The 773-nt window shown below is 61.2% G+C and overlaps 1 protein-coding gene across 1 annotated transcript in view; it reads left to right on the top strand.

The window, feature by feature from the left end:
• Positions 1 to 773, top strand: part of PES1 (pescadillo ribosomal biogenesis factor 1) — a 10,738-nt gene that overhangs the window by 9,484 nt on the left and 481 nt on the right. Inside the window, exon 13 of the mRNA XM_006762140.2 lies at positions 18 to 241. Coding sequence (XP_006762203.1) covers positions 18 to 241 — 224 coding nt within the window. The remainder of the gene's footprint in view (positions 1 to 17; positions 242 to 773) is intronic.

The following is a 773-nucleotide window of genomic DNA, read 5'->3' as shown; positions in this document are numbered from 1 at the left end:
CTGTGCCCAGAGGGCAGGAGCCAGGGGCTGCGGGGGTGGGTGGGGACCTGCACCCACCAGCTCCCACCTGTGTTCTCAGAAGCCCAGGGTGATGGCGGGCACCGTGAAGCTGGAGGACAAGCAGCGGCTGGCCCAGGAGGAGGAGAGTGAGGCCAAGCGCCTGGCCATCATGATGATGAAGAAGCGGGAGAAGTACCTCTACAACAAGATCATGTTTGGCAAGAGGCGCAAAATCCGGGAGGTGAGTCCCTGCCGCCCGCAGGCTGTGGCCCCGCAGCTGAACTCTGAGGCCAGCCGGCCCGCTGGGAGTCTGTGGGCCTCTCCTGCGAGGTTGCCGCCTGGCCCGGCCCACCTTCTGAGGCCCTCCCCCAGCCTGTGTGGGCACGGCTTCAGCCCCCCGCCTGCCTGGCTGTTGGGGAGTCTGCTGGGGTCTGGGGACAGATCTGTCTCAGGACTCGGCCTGCCTTTATGAAGGACCATTGAACAGAAGTGCCTGAAGCCAGGGGGGCAGCGGGAGGTTTTGCTTAAGCTTCTGTTTTGTTTCCTCTTAATCACAAAGCCACATATGTTCATTGTTGGGGGCGGGGGGAGGTTTAAACAAAAATCACAGTTCTGGCTCGGGAGTGGCTCGCCGTCCTGCCCGCGGGTGACCTGTAGTAGCAGCCCCCGGGTCCTTCGTGCATGAAATAACAGGCATTACTTGGGAGGCATCGAGCTACGTACAGCATGGGGCAAAAGTAGGCTTATAGCTGGGAGTACACGAAACTCAGAGC

The sequence above is a fragment of the Myotis davidii genome, unplaced genomic scaffold (assembly GCF_000327345.1).
Source record: "Myotis davidii unplaced genomic scaffold, ASM32734v1 scaffold478, whole genome shotgun sequence".
NCBI lineage: Eukaryota > Metazoa > Chordata > Mammalia > Chiroptera > Vespertilionidae > Myotis > Myotis davidii.
Note: the sequence above shows the minus strand (reverse complement) of the source record. Positions and strands in the feature narration are given on the sequence as shown.